Source organism: Trichosurus vulpecula, chromosome 8 (genome assembly GCF_011100635.1).
Source record: "Trichosurus vulpecula isolate mTriVul1 chromosome 8, mTriVul1.pri, whole genome shotgun sequence".
Lineage (NCBI taxonomy): Eukaryota > Metazoa > Chordata > Mammalia > Diprotodontia > Phalangeridae > Trichosurus > Trichosurus vulpecula.
Genome location: NC_050580.1, coordinates 185,709,583 through 185,736,518, shown reverse-complemented (window position 1 = coordinate 185,736,518; position 26,936 = coordinate 185,709,583). Strand labels below are relative to the sequence as shown.

Below are 26,936 nucleotides of genomic sequence, written 5' to 3'. Positions count from 1 at the left end.
ATTATAATACACAAAGTATTACAATAGTAACCTCAAAATTGTAAAGCCATTGCCAAGAACCTTCTTCAGTCATAACTGATTTCTAGGGGCTACTCCTAATAATCACAAAATAATCTCCATTTAATAATGTACAGTTTGGGTGTAGATATAAACTATCACTTTCCTTTTATAGCAGAAATGAGGAAGTTTGTGGTGGTGCAGAGAGTCAATATTCATCTTTATTTTATATTCCCAATTGGAGAAGGTATTACTAACTGCTAAGTCCCAAAGTACCTACAACTCCTACTTTTCAGTAATAATAACAAAAAATACACATCCCTTTTATAAGTATAAAATGACCAGCCCTTCCCTTCCTATTCCCTGACTATCTGTACTTCATTGTCCTGCAGGGTCTGTGGGTGTTACCTGATTTTTACATTCCATTTCAGCATCCGACCAAATATTTTCCTGGGAGTTGCTGAAGGCTCAGCTCAGTACAGGAAATGGTACTTTGAGCTTATAATAGATCAGGTGGATCCTTTCATAACAGCAGAACCCACACACCTGCGGGTAGGCTGGGCTTCTTCACCAGGCTATGCTCCTTACCCTGGTGGTGGAGAAGGTTGGGGAGGCAACGGCGTTGGTGATGACCTGTACTCCTATGGCTTTGATGGGCTCCATCTGTGGTCTGGTAAGTATACTTTCCAAAGTTGCATTCAGTTATTTTTCCTCACATTGAGTTAAGGAGTCTCTCCCATAGTTTTCATGCCCTTTCTGAAGGTCGCTGCTGTAATCAACAGGAAGTCAGGAAACATGGATTTCCTTTTCAACTTTACCACTAACTCACTGAGACTGGACAAGTTATTTTTCCATGACTTTTTCTGTCTAAATGAAGAAATTTACCTCTGCTTTCTTTCTCATAACTCCTGAGGATATGGCCAAGACAGTTAATAGAATTTATGCTTAAAATTTTTAAATTTTCCATGTTATATGGCAATCTGTTCTGAGGTCTCAACCAGGTACATGTTCAAATGATTAATCAAACCCATACTTCTGTTTTGAGGTTTATATTGGTCTTACCCTAGAGGCCCTCTATAACCTTTATCAATATTCAAATAGGTCCAGGCTTTCATCTAGGTAAGGGTATATAAATCAGTCACTTTAAATTCTGTGAAAGAGTAACAGTTCTACCTCCCTTGTGTCCAGAATTAAAAACATATGGATCCTACTTCAACCAACAGCATAGAATATCTACACTTTAGGCACTTATCTGAGAATTCAGCCATGAATTGACATGATCTAGAATTTGCAAAAAGCTTTTTAAAGAGAACTGATATTTGAGAGAAATCATTTAATGCAATTATCTCCAGGCTTTTTTATTTATCACACATCCCATGAATAAAGAACAAAATGAAATTATTTTTATTTATATTATATATATAATATATATTTTATAAAAAATACTCCCAATAGCATGAATTTATTTTATTTATAAATTATGTACATATACTATTGAATTAATAATTATGTGAGTTAAAAATTCATGTAAAATTTATATTTTAAAAGGATGAGATAAAGATGTAGTAACATTTAATCCTAGAGTAGTAGGGACTCACTGAAGTTTCAGTTGGAGAGTGATATGGTCAGACCTGTTCTTAAGGAAAATTGTTTTGGCAGCTCTCTGGAGAATAGATTGAGGCTGGGAGACCAATTTGGAAGCTGTTCTCTAAGTAAAAGGTGATAAGGCCCATGCTAGGGTAGTGGCTATGATGTGTGTAAAGAGAAGGAACAGATAATATAAATCTTGTGGAGAGATGACAAGGTTTGACAACTGACTAGATATAATTGGTGAGAGAGAATGAGGATTTGAAAATGACGTCTAGGTCCTCAACCTAGTAGGTGCAACAGGAATGTTTGGAGGAGAGTTGGGTTTGGAGGGAAAGATAATGTAGATCTGTGATGAAGATCATAACCCATCCGTATTTGCTCATCCTTTGTGATTCAGTCCATCCTATTTTTACTGGTAAATTACTGTTTCGAGGGTAGAATACACCCTCTGAGAGTTGTTTACCTCAGCCAAAAGTTGATCTGAGGGACATGTAGTTACCACACTAAGGCAAGAAGGAAATTTTCCCAGTGGAACATGTGCAGCTGCTCTGAGTTTCTGGATAGCAGTTAGATTATAACTCCCCTTCAGGACTATTGCTTAGCTCAGAAGTGGGGAGATTGGGAACTTTCACAATGGAGAGAGGGAGTCCCACAGGGGAGTATGGGTTAATACAATGAAAAAGTTTGCCTATGTGGGTTAATTTGTGTATATTTCCTATAACAAGATAATGAGAACCATATAACCCACCATATTTCCCTTTTTCCCTTAGTTGCCAGGAAATTCAGAGCTAAATCCAATGTCTAACTACAATAATTAATTCATCTCAGGTGTCTGGTAATATAATTTTTATATTCTTCCCATTGATTTTTTTTGTTTTTATTTTAAAATTATCTTGTTTTATATCGTGTATAATATTGCAAATTACTTGATAACCTTTTTGGAAGTAGGCAGGGCATAAGTACCAAATAAGTATAATGAAGAGAATGTTGAACTGAGAATCAAATGTTCTGATCTCTGCTACTTATTTTGCCATTTGCTGGTTCTTATCGCTGTGGTAATATGATTTCAATTTTCTAAGCCTAAATTCCCTCATCTTTAAAATCAAGGGATAGGACTAGATAATTTCTGATATTCTTCCTGATTCTAATGTTCTGCGATTCTCTTCTCCCAAGGGTGTTTGGGATATGAATGAGGTCTTTATTGTTCTGAGCTTCCTAAAGAATAATTGAATATATGATTCTGTCTGCTTATAGATGTGGGAATTCCTTTAATAATGCAAATAATCACCCATCCATACCTTCCCATATGGTATGACTCTCATCTATGTCCTCCCATAAATTCATCATATGGGTTCTACTGAATTTATCATGGGCTTTTTTCATCTTTTTTGCATTGCAGGGATAGTAACTGAGCATATAGACCTTTCTATCTGTTGTCCCTCACTCTCATGTGACCACCCCATCCTTTTTATCTAGTCATAACTTTCAATTAAATTATCCATTATACTCTTTCTTCATAATTCCTCATTTGTAAGGTATTGTACTCTGCCTCCCATTACCCTTTGGGAAACGTTCATAGAATCATAGAATTATATAACTTATAGCTGTGCAACATAAGTGGAAGAATACTACTGTTGCAAAGATGGGCCTTTGTTTCCAAGAGAAGCATTTTGCATTCTAAAATGACATTGTCCTTGGCTCCTTCAGCTATACACTGGGCCAAGGAATCAGGGGTTTGCTGACCAAATCTGTTTTAAGATCTTTTGGTCTAACTTTGGTAATGGTTGTAATTGGTTAAACTTCTATATAATAAAATAATTTTTATATGTTAAAATCTGTGTCACAATCTTTATATCCATTCCTTTTCTATTTTTTCATCATCTATAACTTAGTTCAGGATAGAGATGTTTTAACTGAGTGATATATTTTTCTCATTCTTATTTTCTCATCTATAATTGTAACTTATTTTAATCTTTACCTTCACAAATCATTCATTTTGTTCTTTATGAATTGCTGTTTCAAGAATAATTTCTACATGAGCAAGGAGTCATTTCCTGTTCATTACATATAGTCAGTAGCATTTTTCGTTATTTTTGGTGCTTGCTTTGGTTAGCACCCCATAATCTTTGCTTGAAGAAAATATTTATTGTCTAAAGCAGTGTATTTTCTATGAGTATATAAGCCTTTGGCTTCCTTGATTCTTTATTACTGATCTAAAGTTTTCAACAGATTTTTCACCGTCTTCTCTGTGTATATCTTTCCATTGAAATCATTGAGTATCAAAGTAATGTAATTTGGAGGGAATTCTTCATGAAATTTCTCTGCCTCATCCTCTGCAACCAGTGTTGGCACATAAGTTGAAATTATTTTCCTGATTGTCTTTGGCAAGCATTTATTTATTTCTACAATATCTTGATCATCTCGATCAAATGCCCCATGAATTTTTTTTCATAGCTTCTGAATGCATAAGAAAACCACTTCTATCTGATCCTTAATTTGCTTGTGTTATCTTTCCCATTAAAGATAACTTCCTTTTGTCTTCTGACTTCATTTGTAGTAAGAATTTCAAGACTGATATAATACATTACCTCCAGTGATATAATTGGTTATCGGATACCTAACATTCAAGGTACCAAGAGTTAAGTTAAAATTTATAGAAAGCCTAAAAACTATACTTCTTAACAACTCTCAGCCACAGTCACTGTAGAAGCAGAAGGAGGTCACACAGGACTAAGTCCCATTTTGCCTTTTTTTTTTTAACTTTATCACTTGTCTTGACCAAAGAAGTCCTCACAAGATGACTGGCCTATTGGTGATGTGTTCCCTATACTTAGCTAGGCAGATCTTTGGAAAAGACATTTATTCTTTTGCCAGGGCCATACTAGAAGCTTTTTTTTTTATCATGGTAGATCCAAGCAGAGCTTGCATTTAATGTCATAGCTTCTAAGAGCCCATGTTCTCTCCATACCAAAATAAAATATTAGAATAGGACTTTGTAAAGGGCAGTAGGATTAATAAAAATTAAAACATAAATGAAAATACAATTTAAAGTTTTAATTTTTATCTCCCTGTTGTTCTCCCAACTTCTTGTTCCATAGTCCAGTTTTAGAATCGTTTTCATTGTGATTGAGTTTCCCTTTCTCTGTTCCTGAAAGTCTTTTCATAGACTGTAGTCTAGCATAGTATATTAAAGTTTTTAACTTATCTAGATGCCTCTGAGTTTACTGGAGATTGTTCCAGAAAACTCAGAGGTATCTGGTCAAAGCTAAAAACTTTGCCAAATACTATGCCAAATGTCACATGATCCTCAGAAAACTATACTTTGGGAAGTGATTTAAGAAGAGAAAGCTAGTATGTAAGCTTCATAGATACCCTGTTTTGTAATATTGAATCTCTGAGGATGTAAGCTGAATTGAAAAAGGTATGTGTCATCTTCCCTCCCATTGTATTTCTGTTTATCTTCTCTTCTCTCCAAATCATTAAGCAGACACATTTTTGTACCATGTCTCTTAATTACATGGGGTTACTATTAAGTCCCTCAATAGATAAGAGAGACTACAGATACCTAAAGACCATCCTGGGAATGCCTAAAAGGATAAAAATTTTCTAACGTCTCCTTATGCAAAGCTCCCCAAAAGACCTACTTTTATTTTATTTTATTTTTTAAGACCTACTTTTCATGGCCCCAGAAAAGTCTCTTGCATATGTCTACCAATGCTTTTCCTCATTCTGTCCAATTAAGTGTCATTACAGTGGAAACTGGTAGTATACTATTTCACTCAACATTTCTCCTCCAAAATAGAATTTTTGGTGTCATGCCACTTTGTACCAAGAAGATATATAACCATTGACTTTAATTAGCTTGTTCTTCCCATTGGGATATATGACTCAGTTTTTAAGAAGTTGATTGACTCAGTTTTTAAGAAGTTGGTTGCCAGTCTCTGAAATTTGCTCTGGACTTGCTTTAGCTCTATGCAGTAAGTTGAGGGAAGTCCTCATTGTTTCAAGATTCTAATGAGAAGTATAGACAAAATCATATGCAAGTTTTACACATTTTACTACCATCAAATCCCAAATGTTTTCCTCATTACAGAATATCTTTTTAAATCTTTATTATAGGAGAAAATATGTCTGAGTTGCTCCATCTAAAGAAAATTCATCATTAATGACTCCCATCAGAATCTAAATGAATTTCACAATACTTTAGAGTTCAGATGATGAAGAAATAAGTATATAATGACAAAATGAGATTAAAATAACACACACAACACCTAATGGGAAGTTGTTAGATACTCCAGAGATAGATTTCCTAGCTTTTCTTAGTAGTTACTTATCAAATTCTTTGCATAATTTCTCTATCTATTTATCCTTTCCAGTTGATAATGCATAAATAGTAATTTTTTAGGATGGTCTTTTTTCAGATATTAAGTACTATGATTAGATGACCAAATATCCCTTGAAATGATATTTCTCCTTGCTTTTGTACGCATGATAAAATGAACTCTGCCATTTCCTTATAATTATATATTGATCAACAAAGTCTGTAGACTTTCCTAGTAAAACCTATGAACCAGCCTTTTTGCCACAACTTCATTCTTTTGTTTTTGTTTTGTTGAGTTCTTTTTTATTTTCAAATAGTGAGAATGTCATGATTTATCCAGTTTAGTTTCTTTAGTACAGGGGTTCTTAACCTAGGGGGGGATCTATGAATTTGTTTTTTAAAAAACATATTTTGGTAACTGCAATTCAGTTGATTTCCATTATATATATTTTTATTCTTTTAAAACATTATTTTGAGATTAGGTCCATAGTCCTCACTAGATTTCCAAGAGTCCGTAATATGAAAAAAGTAATGAAGCCTTGCTCTAGTGGCATGTCTGCTCATTGGTTATTGGATAAGCATGTCACATTAATAATAATAATAGCTAACATATAGCACTTACTATGTGATGAGTACTACAATTTTTAAGTCATTCGATCCTCACAACTACCCTGGGAGATAGGTGTTATTATTATCCCCATTTACAAATGAGGAAATTGAGGCAAACTGAGCCAAACTTGCCTAAGGTCACACAGGAAGTATCTGTGGCTGGATGTGAACTCCTCTCATCCTGATTTCAGCCCCAGTGCTTCATTTACTTTGCTACCTAGGTGAAAAGGATAATGTATGAGGAACTGAAAGTAGGCCATTGTAGTTGGGGAACAGAGTATGAGGATCAAATGAGATAATCTTTGTAAAACACTTAGCACCTTTTGCAGCACATTGTGGATGATATATAAATGTTAGCTATTATTATTATCATCATCATCTCCTGTCTCTATGCCTTTGAACTTACTGTTACCCAGGCCTTGAATGCTCTGCCTCTTAATTTCCCTAACTTCCTTGAACACTCAGCTTAAAATTACGTGATCTGTAGCATGCCTTTCCTGGTCCCTGTGAGGTACTAATGTCTTCCCCTCTAAAATTGCCTTCCATCTATTCTGCATATTTTTTGCATATTCGTAGTTATTTATACAGAGTGTCCCTAAAGTGTGGACACATAGGAAAATGCATATTTTGAAATATTTGGAATATTAACAGACCTTAGCCCCCTTGACTCCTTTTCCTGGGATATGCTAAAGGAGAAGGTGTACTCAATGAAAATCACAGATGCAACACACTTGATTGAACACATAAAGAGTGAATGTGCTAAAATTAATGGCAGTGTGGAGTTATTGCATCAAGTTCACATGAATCTTACAAAGCACATCAACCTTTGCATCACAAATGATGGAAATCATATTGAAGATGTTGTTTGTTAATATTCCAATTAAATAAAATGTTGTTGAAAATTTCATTCATTTCATTTCTGAAAATATGCAGTTTTGCCTATGTGTCCAGACTTTAGGAACACCCTATATATTATCTCATGTATTAGAATGTAAGCTTATTGGGAGTAGGGACTGTTTTTGCTTTTCTTCAGATTCCATAACATAGCTCATTACTAAACTATAGTAAGTATTTAATAAATGCCTCTAGCTTTGACTTGACTTGACTTGGCACTTTCCTCTGCCATGCAGGTAAAAGGGTTCTAAATATGTCTCCTTGCTACCTAGATTTTTATATATTTGGGTTATTTCTCTACACAGGCACAATTCAAGATACTCTCTTATATGTAGTACTTGAGGCACCCATCTCTCACATGTAGGGTCCTTAGAATAGCTACTCCAAGCTCAAGGTATTATGTGGTATCCACATCCACTAAAAACAATATCTCTTACTGCCTTTGTTTCTACAATGCAATTAGTCCAAAGCAAAGACATTTAATACAATAACATAGTAAGATTTGCAATAGTACATTCTCTATGCTCCAGCAAACATACACACACACATGTCCATAAAACAGCAAGGTAAAAGAAATTCCATTAATTATGGTAGTGTCCAGTTCAAGGCACCTGGTCCTTATCATTCATAAATAGGAGAATGATCCCAGTTAGCTTAATTTTGGGGTTCACTCAGAGATCATTTCAAAGGGGCTCAAGAAATACAATTGTTCCATGAGAAATGGTTGGCAGGTATACTTCAGAAAAACCTGGAAAGATTTGCACGAACTGATGCTGAGTGAAGTGAGGAAAACCAGGAGAACACGGTACACAGTAACAGCAACATTGTGCAATCACTGACTTTGTTAGACTTAGCTTTTCTGAGCAATGTAATGATCTAAGACAATTCCAAAAGACTCATGATGGAAAATGCTATCCAGAGAAAGAACTATTGAGTCTGAATGCAGACCAAAGCATTCTATTTTTTCTTTTTTGTTATATTTTTCTTTTTTCTTTCTCATGGTTTTTCCCATTTGCTCCGATTCTTCTTTCATAACATGACTAATGTGGAAATATGTTTAATATGATCATACATGTAGAGCCTATATCAGATTGCATGCTGTCTTGGGGAGAGAGGAGTGGAGGGAGGCAGGGAAAATTTAGAATTCAAAATCTTATAAAAGCAAATGTTGAAAAGTAAAAATAAATAAATTTTTTAAAAAGAAAGAAAAAAGGGGGGGGGCTCACTGTGGGGGAAGGGAAGTTCCTGTGGCTGGGGCCAAGGCAGCCTCCCAACCCAGCTAACCCCAGGGCTCACAGAGTGTTGTTTAAGCATAACTAGCCTGGAGGTGTTGATTCTTTACAGGGATCAAACCTCATGCTAGGATTTTTCTTCAGAATTTCTGGGATTGTCCCGGGAGGCCCACTGTTCTGCCCCTACCCTTTATTTTTACTGCTCCATGTTAGCTCTGAGGCACTATTTTATCTCATTTGTGGGAGAAATCTGGAGAGCTTGGAATTTTCTGACCTACTTGCCATCTTCCCGGAATCTTCTCTGAGACTGACTATTAAGAGTAGCTGGAATTTCTCTTTCTCTGGATAACTTTTTTAAAAAAAGGAAAGAGTTTTTTTGGTGATTGTTATAAAAATGCTCACATTGTCTAGGAATAAACAATACTCATTGGGAAACCAGGAACATTTTAATTATATTTTACATTTATTCGGTCTGAATAAATGGGTATGTCCCTTGAATAGAGTACAGGAGAGTGCAAGGACTCAAGAGGGACACCAGTCCTTTTATTGATTCCCACTTTGAATCTCCCACCAGGCTCTTCATGGCCAGATGCAACTGCCTAACTGCCTACATCGTGCCCTCCTCAAATGGCACATTTAAGCATGGGTACAAGCCTCTAACCTTTCACCAGACCAGAAGCCTGGTCTCTGCTAGATCATAGCTTTGATTAGAACTAGTTCTAATCAGTCACCTGACTTACATTCTGCTAAAGCTAGGGGGAGAGGGATACTTTCAACTCTGTGGAAACAAAACTACTCCCACCATTTCTTACAATTTCCCCCTCTTCTTTTATTCAAATTTTTGTTTCTACATCTTTAATACTCCCTTACTCTTTTTCTCATTTGAAGTTTTCCCCTTAACCATCACCCATTTCAATAAATATGGGAAGAGGTAAAGGTTGATCAATGCATGGACAAATCAAAGGGGGCAGTCCCCTTTAATAAATACAGATACAGAGACCCAAAAGAAAACAATAATGCAATTGTCCCTTTTAAGATTCAAAAGTCTCTTTCCAAACAGCTGTCTTGGCAGGGAACACCATCAATGAATTCCTCTGGTCCTTGGTATTTGTTCCAGCCATCTCCAGCACAGCATCTCGGCCATCTTCTTCTGGTCTTCTTGTAGGAACCAACTTTCTTTCCATTCTCCTACAAAAGTGACCTTAGCACAATTTTAAATTACCATTTCTAATCCTTATAACCCTGATCATTTTTACAAATTCAAAATTGAAACCTTGACCAATTGTAATGTCTAAGAAATTCACATCAGAATTCAGTTTCTTATACTTTACATTAATCCATTATTAATTTCCTCACGAAGAAGATGAAATTTCACTAAGGAATTAACAGGCTCCAGTACATACATAAATGCATTAAATAATCAATTTTTAACACAGTACATATAAAATCATAAACTTTTTAGTCATGCCATGTTTCTTTGATGGCATTTACAAAATAATCCACAAGCCGTTCTTCTTTTAACATTACTAATTGTAACAAAACTTTAGACAAGCATGATATTAACCACATAACAAAATAATAATCTCACAAGCCCTTGACCTAATTGTCTCCATAACATTACCAAGAATTAAAGGAACCTAACTTATACATGACCCTATACAGGGCCATTATAAAGGACCCTAATTTATACAGAAACACTCACAGGAACACTAGTCCCAGTCCTATAGTAACCTAAGATGTTCCATAATCAATTATTTTAATAGATTTTTTACTGTACTTACAAAACATTCTGATTATAGAAATTTTCCACTAAGAGATTAGGGACTTATAGTAAGGGAACAATATTTCCCCAACTTCCTGTCAACTCCAGGCAGAAATTATGTCAAACGCAAACTGCATTGAGCCAGGCTTAAAGTCTGCCAGGTTTCAGTTAAGGAATCAAGTCAAGAGAGTCCCACCTCAGCACATGTGAGTTGCCCTCACAACTTTCCCATGAAATCATACCTGCAGTTCATACTTGCCCCTCACAGGGCTGCTGGCATCATGAATCAGTGGCTCAGACAGCCTTCCTTGATATTCACACCTGGAGTTACACTCAGAAACAGTCAGTTAACAGTCCTGTTAAGTCTTTGAATAGCAAGTTCCAATAATCAGTTTAAGATATGACTATAATCTCACATTGCTTAAGGAATGTCTTTAAAGTGAGCCTTAAGTAGCTTGCATGTACTTCCACCCTTGTTCATATAATCTTCCCATTAAGATCATAAGTTATTGCTCTAATTCATTTGCATCAGTTTCCCAGGCTTTTCTGTTCTTCTCTAACTATGCCTGATCTGAAAGAATGAGATGTACTACAATAATTGAACCATACAAATATGATAGGTTCAAACACTAACTTTATCTTTACGTTTTGGACCATGGAATGAATTCAAATCCAAACAACCACATTTAACTTTTTCCCATCAATGCAAAAGTATTCTACAGCTTATCTCTCTTTAAGAAACTGACATTGAAATTCTTTTCCCCAAACTGAAAATGTCTGATTTAATTCCAGTAATTAATTATACCATTTGTATTAGTATCCAATTGCTCTTACATCACTTTGAAACATTTAAGGACCTTATTTTACATAGATACAAAGTAACTTTAAATCCCAGCCTTAGTCTGTGGGATTATGATCCAACATTGTATTTGTATCTTTATTTCATAAACTTCTTTTTCCCTTTGTCTAATTATTCCCATTAATATTTAGAAAGAATGTTATCTTTCATATGACTATACAAGAGTACCAATTTACCCAGTCATTTGACTAAAAACAGCAGGATTTCACATATTTTCATTAATCAAATTTTCCATTTTTCCCCATAAAACTTTCTAGGTCTTTAGGTACCACAACTTCACAATACTAACAGATTCTGACAAATACCTTTCCTTTTGTTAGTAACTACTTACAGAGGCCTGCCATTAAAAAAAAAAGCATTGTATTTACCTGCTGTAACTAATGGCATCTTCCCCAGAGGGTGGCAAGCAGATGGCAAGTTTCACTAATCAAATCTTTACCAGGACCCACATCTCAAATTCTAATCTTATCCTAAAAACCAATCACTAGAAATCAGTTCTGATCATTTTAAAAAACCAGGTTTGGAGGTCAGCTTGTTTCTGACCCCTGCTGTTTTCTCTCTTTCAGTACATCCCAGTAACTGCTGCCCCTCCCCCCTTTCCCCTCTGCCAGGTTGAAAAAAGGTCCTAAGTGGCCGTTATAAAACATATACCCTTCAAAAAGTAGGTCTTCTCAAGGGATGCCAATTAATGGGCCTACATTCTGGGAGGGGAGCTATATTAAAACGAGTTCTGGGGTACACCTAGGTTACTGGATCCTGATCAAAGAGACATCAATTTCCACCCCACTTAACAATGGTGGGGGAGGGGTGTTAACATTTGCCCAGACCTGTCTAGGTATCTCTGTGAGGCATCTGGTCCCAACCATAGACTCATAAAATTCAAGATTTTACACAGGATTGATAAGAATTTATGCCAAAAATCCTTGTTTTAGTTAACAGCCTCAATTCTTGATTAAGTACAATTCTTAATCTAACAACATCTAGATTATAAGAGGAATTGCTTTTCATAAATTTTCAAAGACCAAAACTTGGAAGTTTATAATTTCAGCAATAATTCAATAACAGCTTTTTAACCCTTTCATCATTTTTTCTCTGACAGTACAATTCTTAACAATATTGAAACCATACAAATGGCATAATATCTTAAACATTTTTATATATTTATAACTTGAAAGTATGCATCAGGTTATGTGAATGCATTTCTAAGTCTCCTTACACAGGAAGTCATTCATCTCATTACCAACATGTAGAGATTAACACCCTGAACCACTGTATACATTTTTATAAATAGCTCAGATTTCAAAAGGAAAATCTGCTGTAATATTACTTGTTTATAACCAAATATAACAGTTTCAAACTATCACATTTTAATCACACCCCCTTTTTAATATATATATATATATGTATATATATATAGCATACACACACACACACACACACATCACACACATATATATATATATATTATATAACAAATTTCAGACCTCACAAAGGTCTCTCAAATTTTACAATCTAAGAGAGCTCTAAAAATACAATTTAGAAATATGATGACCTCAGTTACATTTCCAGATTCCTATCAATTCATCCAGATTTGAAGTTGGCACCCTGACCCTCATTGGTCAACTTTTTGCAAACCTCATCTTAGGCATTCCAATTCCTTACTCCTAATTAACAGAAGGCCTAAGGAATTTGAAGGAGGTGTGGCCACCTCCCTTCCAAGCAAAAAGCTTTGGACTCTTTAGAGCACAGGGGTTTACTGCTCCCGCACCCCTCTCATCTTCATACACACCAATTCTTTATTCCAAGTTAAAATATTTTCACTTTCCCCTCTGTTTTTTGGCCTCAGATAGGATGGGAAGGGGATCCCTTTCAGTTGCTAAAGAGAATGGATTGGGAGCCCAGGATTATCAACAAAGACCTTATCTGTAGGTGAACTACTTTGGGCCTGGCAGCCCTTTGAGAGGCCCTTCTAAGAACAAAGGAGCTAGACCTTTTAGATATGCTAATTTTCAGGGGGCTAGCTTAATTTCCTATCCCTATGCACTAGTATATAGCTTCAAATCAATTTTATATAATCTCTGTGGAAACAAAATTCAATCATGCCTTACACAGGCAAAGCTTATTTTATAACTATACAAGCCAATATCTTTAATATAAAACCTTGTATTACTAACTAATCAGCCTTATTTTCCAATCAGGCTACAAGTTTCTTTTAGCTTCAGCCCCTGATTGACCCATCCAGTCTTCCAATGTGTGGTGGGGGAGGGGGTGACTAAGAGCACATGGACCCAGAGCCATGTGGACTTAGCTGTTGTTTCACCCCCACCCAAATCCCTTACCTCCAGCTTCTATGGCTCTTTCTTTCCCAATCTTTACTCAAACATTTTACGCTCATATTCTCGCTCCAATTTCAATCTCTTTCTTTCCTAATCTTGACTCAAACTACCTCAAACATTTCAAACAAATTAAAACAAAAATTATACTCACCAAGCTTCTTCTCCAGCTGTTTTTACCTTAAAACTTAAAGTTAAATGTCTAACAATTTAATCACATTCCAAACAGACCACTGAACCCCTAAAGTGATCATCCCATTATCATACAGAAGATCCCCTTTATTTCTGCAGTTTTAAAACACTTTGCTTGATGTCAGATACATTGAGTTAATGCAAACATACAGATGTTTTTTTTAAACTTTAGGACCTAATTAAACCTTAATTCAGAGCCCTGAGCTTTCTTCTCCTTATCAGCCCTCTCTTCCTCTAGGCTGGCTTAGCTCTGATCCCTTATCAGTTTTAAAGGCTGCTGGCTTTTTGCAATTCAATTTCTAGTCTGATATTCCAACTTGGCCAGTGTTGGAACCAAAAAGAATCTTAATCTCCCACTAAAAGCCTAAAAAAAAATGGAACTTCTTTCCCAATCTTAAAACCTGAAGTTAAGTTAAATGCCTAACAGTTTGCATACTAAAGGAGCTTATCTCCATTCCCCAACCTCAGTTTTCTTTCTCCACAGCCTTCCAGAAATCTCTTTCTTTTGCTAATTAATTCCTTTTAACCTCTCTTTTCCTAGAGTTAAAAACTTTTATAGGAACATAAAACTTTTCTTAAACACACAGACAAGACATTAGACAAGACATTGCACATGAACAATTTAGAATTCAAATTCAGACCACCGAATCTTTTTCCTGTGTCAACCCACTGTGGTCCCAGTTTGCCAGTATTTTTCTTCATGGGCTGTGTGGAAAAATGCTAGGAGAAATCCATTCTCCCCCACCTCAGTCAAATATTCTGAGAGTTCTTTTCCCCATTCTAAGCAAATCTTATTTCTCAACTTAGAACAAATCCAGACATGACAAAGCAGTACTTTAGATCCTGAATCTTTCCTACCTTGCTCAAGTACCTGACTTATGCTGTCTGTGGCCATTTTCCTTCACTTTTTCCCTTTACTCATGTTCCTGAGTTCCCAAGTATTCCAGAAAAATACTCCCGGGAAGTTAGCAGTCTGAAGAAAGGAAATTTTTACCTGCAGATACTAGAGCCCACTGTAAACCAGTGGGGGTGCCTTCCCATTCTCTGGGGCAAAATATTCCTTTCCTTTGAAGCTATACTTATCCCAATGACAAGCCTCCAAATTATTGTTATAAAAATACTCACATTGTCTAGGAATAAATAATACTCATTGGGAAGTCAGGAACATTTTAATTATATTTTACATTTATTCAGTCTGAATAAATGAGTACGTCCCTTTGAACAGAGTACAGGAGAGTACAAGGACTCAGAGGGACACCAGTCCTTTTATTAACTCCCACTTTGAATCTCCTGCCAGGTTCTTCATTGGCCAGATGCAAATCCCTGACTGCCTACATTATGCCCTCAAATGACTCATTTAAGCATGGGTACAAGCCTCTAACCTTTCACCGGACCAGAAGCCTGGTCTCTGCTAGATCACAGCTTTGATTAGATTAGTTCTTATCAGTTACCAGATTTATATTCTGCTAAAGCTGGAAGGAGAGGGATACTTTCAACTCTGTGGAAACAAAACTGCTCCCACCATTTCTTACAGTGATTTAAAAGCTACGGTGTCTCTATCGTGAAGAAGACATGTAATACAGAAGTTTATTTCTAAATGTTGGCTTTTATAAAGAATAATGTAAAGAAAAACATATTTTTACTATATAGGGTGTTTGAAGTTTGCAGGGGCCAAAACAGAGCCCCAAAGCACTCAATATTTTGCTACTCGCAGATGTGCATAATAAAAGAAAGGAATTCTGGCTAGCTGAATAAAGAACACTGATGTTGACTCTTTAGCCTGTCTTTTGTTCTTGCTTAAATTCATTTGCATCTAAGGGACTGTATCAGATTGTTTGCATCCTAAGCAAAATAATTCCCTAAAACAGAAATCTTTGATCTCCTCAGGGTTGGAAAAACAAAGACTTAAACTTAGCCTGAGGTTACTATGAATAGATTTTGTTAGCTGGGCATGAAGCTAGGAATGAATGTATGAATGAGAAAACATTTATTAAAGGTTTACAGAATACAAAGCACTGTGTTAAAAGGTGGGGATGCAAATAGAAAAGCAATATAGTCCCTGCTGTTGCTGTCGTGGAGCTTATATTCTAATGGGGAGCCAATTTAAGACTGTCAGTTTACCCTAGCAGACTGAAGCTAAGCTTGTGAAGGCAAAGGAGAAAGAATTCAACCATAGAAAGTTACTATGGGAATAGAGAAGAACAGGATTCATTTTCAGATGAGGATACCAAAGCAAAGAAACTCCCTTTTACTTCAAAGGTTGTCTGCACAAAAAGAATTCAGAGAAGAATTTTAAAAAGACTCTAAAAATCAAATGAGAGATCGAGGGGGAAAAGAATAATGCAAGAAAAACAAGAAGATTATGAAAAGAAAATGTTTGAAATAAGCTTGACACTGAAATTCAGGTATCAAGGGCAATTTATTATTATTGAGGAATTGAAAGGAATTGGTAAATGTTCCTGACCAGGAGCGGACTCCACCCTTCTTTAGGAAGGGGAAGTGAAGAGTACAGGAGTGAGACCAACTTTATTCTGTTAGACTGACATAGATTGATGCACCATCAGCTCAGTACCTCCCTTCAGAGAACGGATTGGTCCACTCCCTTCTAGGTCACAATCTTCCCTATAATCCCCCAACATGCAACTCCTTGGCATATTCTTCCCTCCTCAACATATGTCCCATGTTCAAAAGGGTGGAAACTCCTCCCTGTGGGTGTGTGAGGTAATATTCAATTAGCCAATTAAGCATGCATGGTAGCCATTTGACCCAGTTCTCTCTTCAGCTCTGACCGTTATCTGGCCAGTTTAGACCAGTTTTGCCTATATCCTGAAACTGTGGTTTCTGCAAAACTACAAACTCTATTCCCATTGGCTGAGGACTCTCATCCTGGTTAATTTTTACTCCTTCTTTGTTCAAGCTGACACTTCATTAATTATTCTGTGGAACTCAATTAACTCTTCTGTGGAAACCTAACTTTCCCTAACTTTTACCCATCTCTCACAAAAATCAACCAATTAGAAAAGGAAAGCCAGAATCTTAAGGAAGAAAATATGTCCTTGAAAAATCAGAATTGGGCAAGAGGAAGCCAGTGAAGTCATAAGAGACCAAGAAATAATAAAACAAAGTATAACAAATGAAAAAATAGAAGAGAATGTGTGAAACATCTTGTAAGAAAAACAACTGATCTGGAGAATAGGCCAAGAAGAAGAAATATAAGAATAATTGGACTACTTGAAAGCTATGATAAAAAAAAAAGAATCTTGATACAATAACACAAGAAATATTTAAAGAAAATTGTCCCGAAGGATTAGAACAAGAGGGGAAAGCAGAAATAGAAAAAAATCTACCAATCACCACCTGAAAGAGATCCTACAAGGAAATATTACCAGAATATTATAGTCAAATTCTGAAACCCCCAGCTCAAGGATGAAATATTACAAGCAACAAGAAAAAAACAAAGCGGTGCCACAATTAGAATCACATAAGACCTAGCAGCAGCAACACTAAAAGAGTGTAGGTCTTAGAACACTATATATTGAAGAGCAAAATAGCTCAGGTTCCAACCAAAAATATCATACACAGTAAAGCTAAGCATAGTCCTAAATGAAGAAAATGGATATTTAATTAATTATCAGACTTTCAGGATTTCTTTTTTTAAAACCTGAACTTAGTAGAAGATTTGATATACAAGAGCCAAGAGAAATATAAGTTATATCCCAAAGACTAATTACAAAGAACTTAATAAGGACAGACTATTTACCTTTTTTTATGAGGAAATATAAAATGTATGTCTAAGATTGTTATTAGTAATCAGGTAGTTCATAAGAAAGACTGGGGTAGACCTGAGTATGATATTTTTTACAAGTGAAGCTATTTAGGAACAGCTAAAAAGAGGAATTATCTTATACACATGAGGTATGAGAGGAAAAAGCAACATAGAGGAATTAGATGGGCAAGGAGTGCTGGTAGCTCTGAAAACCTACTTTCATTGGGAATGGGTTCAAAAGGGAACAACACATATATGTCTAGGAGAGTATAAAAGTCTTTTAAATTAGGAAAGAAAATGCTAAGGGGATAGGGAGGGGTGAGAGGATAAGGGAGGGATTTTTAGAGGGGAGGGTGAGGAAATAGGATAAGGGGGAGGTAATAGAAGGGTGTTTAGATTAATGGGAATGGGAGGATGAGAGAGGGGTCCTTGGAGAGGGGGTAGGTTAAGTAATAGGAGGCCAAGGAAGGCCTATTCAGTGAGTAAAAGTAAAGTAGAGGAGTTGGGACGGATAGGAAATAAGAATAGGCACAAACATAAAATAAAGATCAAGATTAGAATTTGTTAGGAGAAAAGGAGCAGGGGTGGTAATCATGATCTTGGACAAAGTTAAGGCTAAAATATAATCAAAAGAGAAAAATAAGAAAACTCCACTATGTGTCAGCCATATTCATCAATATTATTTTGAACTATTTAAAACAACTAAATAACATAAGTTTGGAATATTGCTATGGTGTAGGAAATGATGAGTTGATGTACTTAGAATGGAAAGACTTGGACTTATGAAGGAAGAGGTTATCCACTCTCAGAGAAACAGAGGACAAATAAGTATGGTACAGTCTTATATAGATGCATATGAATGTATATGTTTATATGTAAATATGATTATAGATATCAAAGTATATGTATGTGTAAGTATATGTATGTACGGATATATGTATGAATATATATATCTTTTGTATGTATATGTCTATATATGTGTATGTATATCTCTGTGCTTAATTGTAGCCTTCTGGAGTGAGGGAAGTGGGGGAATGTAGCATGAGGGCAGGGAAAAAAAGAGCTAAGTAAAAAGTGCACAGCAGAGAACAAAAGAAAACTTACAAAGAAGCAAACAAAAGAAGGACAGCTCTGAACAAAATGTGTAGTATTATATAGGCTTTCTTTAAATGAAAATTTATTGCTGTATATTTTGATTCCTCTCTCATGTTCTGCTGTGCATGTGGCAATGCTTTTTTTTTTCTTATTTTGTATTTTAGTTTTAGTATTTGTTTCTTTTTTCTTTTCTTATTTTGTATTCAAGTTTAAATTTTTTTAAAGTCTCTGTAGTCGTTGAAAACTTATTACCTGGAAAGAAAGAATGGTTTCTTATACACAATCTTCTCATCATGATATTTCCATTATATATCATTATAAATCTCTTTGTTGTTCTGAAAGTATCAAGTACTCTGTGCATGTTTGAGGGTGGGCATTCAAGAAGGGATTTTTTTTCGCTAAATGTAGATTTTTCTTTTTTCTCCTACCTCCATCATTTTGTCTTGTCCTTTGGTGATATTACCAAAAGGAAATAATTGATGAATCTGAATCTTCCTTTAATATTTTGACAGAATTCCATTGCCAGGGTCAACCTGTATATTAAACGTTGTCTGTTGCAATTTTGATATATGCAATTTTGAAGGTTTGACTTTTTTGAGGATTTTGCTCTATTTAGCTTAACTCGGGTTGCTTCATGATGCTCTCCTTCTAGTATTGCTGAGATCAATATGTTGTTGACAACCAAGAAGGCATAATCATGGGATCATCATCTAGGGCCTTAGAACTAGTGATGAGAATGAAAACTTTTTACCCTTTTTGATACCTTCAGACTCTCCTTCCACTATGCTCAGTCAGCAGCTTCTACCAACCACCAGGAAGTGGCTCCAGAAAAGATTCTTTCCTTCCCTCAGTGAATTCAGTGCCTGATTCAGAATTTCTTTTCCCTCCAATTCCTGCCCTCTTAGTAGGGAACTTTAGTATACGTATTAATGTATGCTCAAACATCCTAACTTCATACATTTTTCAGTCTTCTCAATTCCCATGGCCTATTCATGCACTCTACTTCAGCTACACACAGATATGGTCATACACTTGAATTTTCTGTCATGATACCACAAATGTTCTACTTCCATGTTCATGAACTCTGGAATTCCTTTAATTATAATCTTTGATCATTCCCTCTTACATATAACCTTGTTCTTTATCCTCTGCATGATTTCCAATACCTCCACTCAGTTTTTTTTGCTTTTGCGCTGGATCCACCCTCCTCCCTTCCACAGTTTGATCTTTTGGTAAACTAGTCCAACCTCTATTATCTTGATCTGTTGCCTTCAAGTTCAGTCCCCATTCACACCTTGGCAAATTCCAAGTATAGATCACTCCCATCATCTGCTTTTTTTACTTCTATTCAAATGCTGCTGAATGGGGCTGGAGAAAATCAAGAAATCATGATGAATCAGCCTAATACATATTCACATTGTCTGATGTTAATTGTGTTTTCATTGCAGCAAGACATTCTTTCCTAATTGATTTGCTACCCCACTCTCCACAGGAATTGCACAGAAATTGTTCCAAAACTTTTCATTTCTCCTCAAATCTCTCAAGACACCCCATTTTCTACCATCTTACCTGGGGACTTAGCTTTCTACTTCACTGGAAATATTTATTCCATTTACTAGGAGCTAGCTCTTTCTTTCCTACCCCCTTATCTTACATGACTTTGATATATCTTCCTAATTTCTCTGTCATTCCTGTCTTGAAAGAAGAATTGGCTCTTCTCTTTACCAGAGTCAGCCCCTATACATCCATTTTTGATCAAATCAGTTCTCTTCTCCAGAAGATTGTACCCCTCCCCATCATCCTTATTCTCTGTATTATTCATTCCCTTTCTATCTACTGGCTCCTTTCTTGCTGTCTACAAACACATCCCCCATTCTTACAAAATAGTTGCTTGATCTGACTCTCCCCATTAGTTATCATCCTATACCTTACCTTCTCTTTCTGGCTAAACTCCTTGAGAAAACTGTTAACATAAAGTGTCTCCACTTCATCTCCTTCTGACCTCCATAACCATCTGTGTTCTGGCTTCTGACTTTATCTTTCAACTGAAAATGCCCTCCAAAGTTCCCAGTGATATCTTGATTGCCAAACCTAAAGGACTTTTCCCTATCTTTATAGTTCTTGGACCTTCTGCGGCATTTGACAATGGAGATAACCTTCTCTTAAATGTTTTTCCTTCTCTAAATTTTGGTAACACTTCTTTCTCTTGGTTTTTCTCCTGCCTGTATGATTATTCTACTTTAGTCTTCTTTGCTAGGTCTTCATTCATGGCCTACCTTCTGACCAGGGGTGTTCCTCAAGGCTCCTTCCAGGACCCTCTTCTCTTCCCCCTTTATACCATATCACTTGCTGATCTCATCAACTCTCATTGGTTCAAATATAATCTCTATGTAGATTATTCATAGATATAACATCTCCAGATCTAATCTCTCTCCTAAACTCCAGGTCTCTATCACCACTTGCCTTTTGGACATCTTGAATTGGATGTCACATAGACATCTCAAGCACATGTCCAAAACATAAGGCATTATCTTTCCCTCCAAATCTCCTCTCCCACAAACTTTCCTTTTACTTTCAAGAAAACCACCATTCTTCCAGTTTACCCAAGCTTACAACCTCTTTGTCATCTGGACTCCTCACTCACATCAAGATTACATAGCCAATCCATGGCCAAATATTCCTGTTCCTGTAGCACCTCTTGTATATGTCCCCTTCTCTCCACTCACACAACCCCACCCTAGTTGAGATCCTTATCTCTTGACTACTCCCAGGACCATTGCAGTAGCCTGATAGTTGGTTTCCCTGCCTTAGGTTTCTCCCTCCTCCATTCCAACCTTCACTCAGTTTCCAAAGTGATTTTTCTAAAGCACGGATCTGACCAAATCACCCTCTTATTCAGTTAATTTCCATGGTTCAGTATGATCTCTAGGATCAAATGTCAATCTCTGTTTCTTAAAGCCCTTCACAACCTGGCCTGTTTCTATATTTCTGGTTTTCTTAAAACTTTACTTCCCTCCGCATACTTAGTGATACAGTAACAATGATCTACTTGCATTTCCTTACATGCACTTTCTCTCTCATTGCACCGGTTGTCCTCTATGTTAACACTCTCTTCCCTTCTCACCTCAATCCCTTAGTTTCCCCAACTTCCAAACTCAACTGAAGTCCCACCTTCTGTAGGAGGCCTTCTCTAGTTCCCCTACTGCTCGTGCCTTCTCCTATGAGATTGTCTTTCATCTACTCTCTCTATATCTTATACCTCTCTGTATATAGTTATTAACATGTTGTTTCCCCTATTAGAATGTGAGCCCCGTGAGGTCAGAGGGTTTTTTTTTCCTTTCTTTATAGCTCATAGTGCCCGGCACATAATGCATACTTTAAAAATGCTTGTTGATTTATTAATTCCAAGAACATATATACATATATATGTGTGTGTGTGTGTGTGTGTGAGCATACATATGTATGCACACACATATATATTCCAGAACTTGATTCCTTCCTTTATGCTTTCCTACCTATTCCATAAATGCTTATGTGAAATAATTTTAATAAGCATACATTCCTAAGTGAATCACTTCTAACCACATTACATGAAATTAGTAATTTCACTTTAAGATATAATTCATATCATTGATATAGGAAGTTAATGAGTACCTCAGATGGCTATTAACATATAACTTCTTCTATATTACCTGTCATCCCCCTTCCTTACCGCTACTCTTCTGTGTCTTGCCACCATACACTCCAAGAGGCAAGATGTCAGTTCCTAGGTTTCATTCCCTTTATGACCACATAAGGAAATATATTGAAGCAGAATATTTAAATGTAAAGACTAGGGACATATATATGTGTGTGTATGTATGTGTGTATGTATACATACAATTTCTGCCTAGGTGGTTGGGACTAGCTTGTTCTTTTACTAACTAAAGTTCTCCTGTCCAAACTTGGCACAATTTTCTTCTAACCCCCAGCACATAGTTTAGCATATTGCTTTTCTTGGTGGTCCCCAAATGAAAATGACATCTTGGTTTCCACAATACTTTCTACTAATATGGAATCAGCCCCCATGGATACTCTAGAGTCTAGACCAGGCTTATTTGTCAGGTCCTACATTCTTCTACCCAATCTGACAATACGTTGTTTATTGTATGAACCTCTGAGGTGCCTAGGGCTAAGAAAATGTTGACTATTAGTGTCTTATTGTACTCCAGAAATACTCCTCTGCGGGGAGGAAAATTCATCTTTGGAGTCTATTGAAGATATTCTATTGATATGTAGCACTCATACATCCACACCCACACCCACCCCCACACCCACCCACCCACAGATGCTGAGAATAGCTGCCCCAGGTTTAAGGTACAGAATAGGTCATATCCATTCAAAATGATTGTATACAAACCCCCTCTGATCATTGCCATTATCTCTTTATGCTTGGTTCTAACACCCACTCCCTCTTTCCATTTTCTTCACTATCACCATCATCCCCACCAAGCCATAAATATAAGAGTTCTAGGGCAAGGAAAAAGAGCATTATAAATTAATATAAAATATATTTACATAATTATATTGAGAAGGTAAGAAAAGTGCATATGAGGTTTATACCAATCCTAAGTGGTTAATGTAGGACAAATGAGGCAGCTAAGTGGTGAAGTGGATAGAGCACTAGACCTGAAGTCAGGAAGACATGAGTTCAAATCAGGCTTCAGGTACTTACTTGCTGTGTCACCCTGGGCGGGTTACTTTACCTCTATGTCCTTCCATTTCCTCACCTGTAAAAATAGTACTTACTTCCCAGGGTTATTGTAAGGATCAAATAAGATATTTGTAAAGCCCTTAGCATAGTTCCTGGCACAGAGTAGGCACTTAATGAATGCTTTTCCCTTCCCTCCCTTCTCTTCCTCTAGCTTGCTTGCTGTTTTCTAGTTTGAAGTTCTCATTGCCTACCTGGTCCATGATTGTGCCATTCTGGATTCTACCCTGTTTCCACCATCTAGGTGTTATTTCTCTAAGTGAGAATTACATCTTTGTTCACAGAATACTTTCCACTGTTTTGGGAGGAGCCTACCTGGCTAGTTGGCACATAGTTTATTGTAAATTCATATTCCCAATTCTCAGCCAGTCAGAAAGCCTTCAGTTTACTCATGGGTTTTTGATGTAAACACTTATGTAATCACTTAACTAATAGGTATCTTTCCTTCCTCTATCCAAAGGGGAGAGAGCATAAAAAAGAAACATCAGATACTATTACAGCTTCTGATATATAGAAAGCAAAGTAATTCATCCCAATGACTAGATTACCACCAAGATTTTCATTATAGGTGGTGATTATTTTGATTTACTTTAGCTTCTGGAGTGAAACGGGATAAATGTGTAGAAATAAAATAGAATTGATTTTCTTACTCAGAATCAAGTTTATAAAACTCAGAATAGAAAAGTAATTCCATTCTTTATAAAGATCATGATATGCAAATGTTACAGAAATAGATAAGGGTTTCCCTACCTTTCTGTAGCACTATAACACTTTTTAAAATTATCACACTAGGTCATCTGATAGCTGGTTGGTCTTGCTACTTTTCATTCTGATTTTTTTTCCAAGAAGAAGTGATCTCTGTTCATAATTCTAGAATAGTCATTTCTCTCAGAAGTGATTACAGCAAATATGGGTTCCCACACATTCTTCCCTACTTCAGAACAGCAAAGGCCAAAGTTTTTCCAATATGTTGGATACTGGCCAGAGTCTGAAAACATGCTATACAATTTGAAAACTTGTTCATTCTTATTCATGGCAGCTTCTTCATCTTGGGCCCTGTGTCTGCCCACTTAAACCTTGACGATTTATGTCTTATCATTTATCACTTAAAAGGAAAATAAATTTATGCCTCAAAGACAGACTTGAGTTAGAAAATCCTCACATAAGATCAATCTGTCACTGTCTTTCTATTCACTCATCATTATGTTGATCTCAAAGCCTTTCCATATTCTCTTATGACCCTATGTTCTATTGGTAAATCTGACTCTTGTGGTGAGATTTTCAAGAGTCTGCCACTACTCCTCATTGTCTTTGCCTGCTTTTTTCAACCAGGCCGAGTTCCAAGAGCAGTGGCTTCTGTCAACCAGCATTTGTTAAAGTCTGACGATGTGGTGAGTTGCTGCCTTGACCTTGGTGTACCCAGCATTTCATTCCGAATCAATGGGCAGCCTGTGCAGGGAATGTTTGAGAACTTCAACACTGATGGGCTCTTCTTCCCTGTGGTGAGCTTTTCAGCAGGCATCAAGTAAGTTAATATTGTCTGTTCCTGGAGGTTATCATGGCCAACCCTACTTTCCCTACCCTGATCACTGTGAGTTAAAGTCCATATTGTTCACATTTATCAGATTTCTTCAGGCCTTTTGACAATTTTCAGTATGAATTATTCAGAAAGTGTGGATAGGAAATGGAGTGTAATCCTGTCCTTTTGAATAATGCAATGAAAAATATGGGAACAGCAACTGTATTATTAACTAAAAAATTCTCCAGAGTGGCACCATAATAGATATAGGAGAGTGCTAAGTGCAGCATTGTATTTGAAATAAAAGGATCTGGGTTTGATTCCTGAATGCTGCTTACTGACTATGTAATCTGGATTGTTACTTTACTTCGCTGGGCTCAGCAATAAAATTACCTTAGATGACTTCTAAGGTCCCCTCTAGCTCTAAATCCAGTGATCTTATAGGGTCTATTAACTATTTTAGAGTCACTAGGTAGAGTTGTACCCTTTCCCTGGAGGGACATAGTGAGAAATACTAGTTGTTATGAGAATTCAAGAAGGAACATGATCCTATGGCTTAAAAATTCAAAGAAAAAATTTTTCTCCTCATGAGAAGTGAATTTAGTCCCATATCATTCGGCCTGTGCACAAGAGACTATAACAGCAAACACCCTAGCATACCCAGGATGGCCTGCTAGCACAGGTTCTTTGATCTGCTTTTAAAGAAAAAATAGCTTTTAAAGGGGTCAACAATCTTAAACAAATATATCATTCACTTAGTTCAAAGGGGAGGTCAGCACCCTAAATGAAGAGAAAAACAAGCAGAGAAAATAGCACAGGTCAACAGAGAGGGTTTCCAACTGTCTGAGAAATTAGCACAAAGATCAACAGACAGGGCTTCCAACTGTCTGACCAGAGAGGAAAGCACCAACATCTGGGTTTTCAAAGCTGGGGAGTTCCCTAACAGCTCCCCAGAGTCTCATCTGGCCAAATCACTCGAACATTCTTCCCATGAGTGAGGCCCGAGGCAAAATGCTAACCTCAGAATATATATACAGCCAGAAGGCATCACAGCCTCATGCTTCAGTGCCCAATTACCAAAAGGTGTGAAAGCCTTCAAGCAAGCAAGCCTCCCCATAAGCAAGCTCCCCCTTTAAGCAAGTTCCTTCCCCAGTAGGCTCCCTGTGCTCAGGATGTATCACAGCTGTGAGCGGGAGCAGCAAAATATCTGTGATTAAACACCTGTGGTCACATTAACCTACTAATGGACGGGGAAGATCTTCCTATTCCATTAACATTACAGAGACTGAGACAAGCAGGCTTACCATGGAATGGAGGCATTTAACCTGAGGTAAGTGATAGCTTGACTTTGAGCATTGCTGTACCACATCAGTCTTTAAAATGAGGACATCCCAAACCTCACCCTGCCCCACTTTCTAAAAAGTGCTTTTTAATGGGGTTTTTTCTTCCATTGGAATTAAAATTACTCTTATTTTGTTGTGTGGCTTAAGAAAATATTGATAACTTTTACGATTATGAAGAATTCATTTCTTAATATAAACCTCCTACGTCCCCTACCCAAAAAGCCATTTCCTGTAACAAAGATGTTAAAAAAGAAAGGGGGAAAAAGCAGTTCAGAAGAATGAATCAATACACTGACTATATTGCTAGTACTAATCTCTTGCTGCCCCCTTGCAATATAGGAAGGGGGATATATTTTCTCAATTGCTTTCTACATCCAAGCTTGGTCAGTAGAATTTCACAGATTTCTGTTTCGGTTTTCTGTTTGTGACATTTACATTATTGTAGTCATTATGTTTGTTTTTCTAATTCTGCTCACTTAACTTTGTATTAGCTTTTTTAATATTTTTTTCAATTAGCAGAGAGCTACCTTTTCTTTATCTCAATCTCTCTGATTGAGAAAGAAAGAAAATCAATCCCATGTTCCAAACATATATAGTCAAACAAAGGAACTTTTTGCATTGGCCATATTCCCCTCCACTCTCCCTTCAAAAAAAGTATTCTTATTCTGTACTCT

The 26,936-nt window shown here is 36.5% G+C and overlaps 1 protein-coding gene across 1 annotated transcript in view; it reads left to right on the top strand.

The window, feature by feature from the left end:
- RYR3 (ryanodine receptor 3) overlaps window positions 1-26,936 on the top strand; it is a 633,352-nt gene that overhangs the window by 209,341 nt on the left and 397,075 nt on the right. Inside the window, exons 18-19 of the mRNA XM_036736677.1 lie at window positions 429-670; window positions 24,733-24,925. Of these exons, the coding sequence (XP_036592572.1) occupies window positions 429-670; window positions 24,733-24,925 (435 nt within the window). The remainder of the gene's footprint in view (window positions 1-428; window positions 671-24,732; window positions 24,926-26,936) is intronic.